The following is a 3,704-nucleotide window of genomic DNA, read 5'->3' as shown; positions in this document are numbered from 1 at the left end:
TCATCAACTATCTCAAATGAGAAACAAAACAGAAATAAATAGCAGAATACAAACCCCAAAGAGAAGGGTTTGGGCCAAACCCACTAAACAAGCCCAATAACGAAATCATAAACAATAGTCCAAATAAAATATAACTAATAATCCAAATAGAAAATAAATAATAAATGGATGTCCGCATCACATATCCTATTATTTCAACCCCTTCATAGTCACCGGTCATTCTAACCTAAATTTTGTCAAAAGCTCCAAACATTAAAAAGACCAATCGTTGATAAATAATTTTGTTTCGGGGTCCATTGCATTCTCTTCAAGTTAACAATGAGAATTCAGATCGGTCAATGCCATTGCCTCCACTGCAAATTGCTGCTGAGCAAAGCTGACCATAGTAATTGACAACATAATGCATCACCTTTCCGAGAACCCATCAATCGTCTGCTTTCTGTGGAACCATGCCTAATCGTGGGGCTCCACGTAGGCCTTTCTCTTCACATCCATTGCAGCCTATTTGGTTGCCTCCGTGTTCCTCCACCTGCCTTTACTATTGATTGGCTCTCCATCTAATTTTTTCAAGTACTTCTCGATCTAAGGTTGATTTGCAAGTTTTAAGAAATCTTTATGTTACAGAGATTCTAGATTGGTGTCTTTAATTAAAAGTTATGTCATGTCTCTTAAATTAAGGCATTGGTACTGGCTTTCTTGGTATTTTGAAAGAGCACAATTCAAAACACATGGCTATATGTACAGGTCTACTATTCAGGGCTTAAATTTTGCAATGATCCCAGTTAATTAATATAACCACAGCTGTGTTATTATTTCTCAAAGCAGTCACTTTATTAACTAGCAGTCCCTGAGGAAAGACATTTGTTTGGTGCATTATATTTTGTGGGGATGCAATTCCAAACATTTGATCTTCACTGTTGTCTTCTTGTTCTTTTGTGTTATATTGGATGGGGAAAGACATTTATTGCTTGATTTAGTGGAATGCCTCTCTGTACAATTGACATTTCGGCAATAGATTATTACTTGCATCTTTTTCTCTACTTCTCACTTCACCTCTCAATTTCACTACTCTTTCACTCCTTCCTCATTGTCGTTCTTTCTTCACGTGTTTGTATGTGTGGGAGTGATGTTGTTTTGGATTTTTTGGAAGGACAGGTTATTTTGGAAGGATGGAGGGACCTGGAACTTCGATTATGTGGGATGAAAAGTGGGTATGTGATGGGGGGAAGAGAGAGAGTGTGATGGATGTAATGTGGTGGAGAGACTGAGAAACTTATATGTATAGATTGTTGCTATGACATTGCCAAATCGAAAGAAGCGATGTCTCTTCATCTAGAAATAATAGACAGTAAAAAGAGATACCCTTGGTAGGAAGCCTCCATTTTCATAAGGAATGATGCACAAGATGGGGAAGTTTACAATTTGTTCTTGTAGTAAATGATGTTTGTCTGATTTATATGCATGCCACCTTTTGGAATGAAAAAGTTGGTGAAACTAATTATCTCCATTCTTAATCCATAAAGAAAAATTTAGTGAGTTGGGGTTCTTAATGCTTATCCTGCTGTTAAATTTATTTGATACTGTTGCTGAAATAATGAAGGTTATTAGGTTATGCACGTTTACCAAAATGTCATGCTAACCACCATTTTTTTAAGTCAACTCTTTTGTGTCTTTTGCAGATGAAATTGCAGGCCATGGCCATTCTTTGAAGACGGAGAGGCTTCTTGCTCTATAACGAGAGGGATGAATGATAACTGTGAAGCAGTGATGTAAGACTACATCGATTTGATCTATTGGGAATGTATTTGTACCATTTTATCACATTTACCTGTAACTGCAGTTTCTCTGATGCTGTTTTTCGTCTGATATTTTAAATTAGCAGCGATTTTGACCTTATTATCGTTTGAAATATACTTCTTTTGTTAATGGTGTTTAAATATTCCAACATTGTTTTCTTAATGTTATTTAATTATTATTTGCAAGAACTTTAGGCTTGTGGATATTATTGAGTTGACAGATAAAAGTAAATTAACGCAAGGAGCTGTTGGCATGACCCAAGGGACTGTGACAACAACCCCCCTTTATTGACGAACTTGGACAGCACAATCAATTTGGTCGGATGATTTTGCCTGTCTATAAATGCCCAGTTAGTGATTTCATCTCACAAAACTTGCATAAATTACAATCAGATATAATCATTACTTTTTTTTCATTTTTTTTTTTTTTTAACAAGATGTCCCAGCTTACGCCAGATTATATCCTCGTCCCTGAACTTCCGATCCTTCAGCAGTTCAGGGAGGTAAATTGCAGGATGTGCCCAACAGATATAATCATTACTACATGTACATAATGGTGCACGAACAAAAGATGTGATGAGATATAATTGTGTTAAAATTTCTTCAACCAACTAAATACAAAGCAAAGAGTAATATCTGAGTAAAATCAGACTAATAGAGAAATTATACATAAGTAGAAAGCAAATTTGTTCAAATGGTACCACATATATAGAAGTTTGAAAGAAGAATGATAAAACATTTCTAATTTCCAAAGAATGATCTCACTTGATTTGCATACTGAATCCCTTCATTAATGCCAAAGTTTCAAGCAAAACCCTGCTGGCACTGCGGAACATCTCTTGTTTGAAATAACATCAGTAAAGGTGTCGACAAGTTGTCCAGCAAGAGAAGCTGGATCTTCAATGAATGTATCAACGAATACTTTCACGACCCTCACCTCTTGCGGTGTTGCTGTCAAGCTGTACCAAGTCAAAAACTTCTGCCTAAACGTTGTTTCTATATGACCATTACATTCCAACCATCGGATTACTTTGATGTAATACTCGAAATTCTTGTCTCCAATTCCACTACAATCTTCAACTCTTTCTCCAGTTATATTCTTTGAGGGTTCTTTCTCCTTTGCAGATACACCCCTCCCGCCATGTTTATGTCTGTTGTTCCTTCCATTCCCATCCTTTACATTCTCCAACTTGCATGGGGTGATAGGCAAGCCATTTTCTGAACTATCTATGTATGGAACACATTCCAAGGCAGCACGACTAGGGGTATTTGACAGGTTACCAGTGCTTGTTCCCTCGACCATCTGGCCTTCTGAAGTGTCTTTGGTTTTTAGATTTACGGCATCGTTTTGTTTTTGTTCCTCGTCCAATAAAGATACTTCATCTCTAGGAATCTCTTTTTGTCTCTTTATGGTGGCATCAAGAAAATTTGAAGAAGAAGATTTATCGGCATTTCTACAAAATGCGCGATACTTTTCACCTCCGTTCTCATATCCGTTGCTGCATGGCATGACATTGTTGGTTTCATCGTCTACCGAAGAAGGATTAGAAAGGGTGCTACAGTAGGTGGCCTGACTTCGACTTTGCTCTACGTCCACGTTCGTAGAATTTATATTTGCTACTTCACTTTGAGAATTATGCATTTCCGTCTCTCGATTGTTGTCATCTTCAAATCTGACAAGTTTTGCAGCAAGCATAGTGCTATCTAGACAAAATTAAACCCACAAATTAGCATTATGCTTATCACTTGCCTCAAAATGAAACCAGCATTTAAACAAATTCAAAATACGGTTATTAACTGGTCGAAAATGGGGAGAGAGATGTATCAGAAGGTATATCGGACACCCTGTTGGAAAGCGTTGAGTCGAGAGAGTTCACTGCCGAAGCACATAATCTCTGAACTTCTGGT

At 37.1% G+C, this 3,704-nt stretch overlaps 1 protein-coding gene across 1 annotated transcript in view; it reads right to left on the bottom strand.

The window, feature by feature from the left end:
• Positions 1-2,370: 2,370 nt before the first annotated feature.
• The window catches only part of LOC111380717 (VIN3-like protein 2), an 18,715-nt gene continuing 17,381 nt past the window's right edge, over positions 2,371-3,704 (bottom strand). Inside the window, exons 2-3 of the mRNA XM_023004352.1 lie at positions 3,595-3,699; positions 2,371-3,500 (exon numbers count right to left, since the gene is read on the bottom strand). Of these exons, the coding sequence (XP_022860120.1) occupies positions 2,587-3,500; positions 3,595-3,699 (1,019 nt within the window). The 3' untranslated portion in view covers positions 2,371-2,586. The remainder of the gene's footprint in view (positions 3,501-3,594; positions 3,700-3,704) is intronic.

This window comes from Olea europaea, unplaced genomic scaffold (genome assembly GCF_002742605.1).
Source record: "Olea europaea var. sylvestris unplaced genomic scaffold, O_europaea_v1 scaffold2194, whole genome shotgun sequence".
Lineage (NCBI taxonomy): Eukaryota > Viridiplantae > Streptophyta > Magnoliopsida > Lamiales > Oleaceae > Olea > Olea europaea.
The sequence above is the reverse complement of the archived record's forward strand: the minus strand, read 5'-3'. Positions and strand labels throughout refer to the sequence as shown.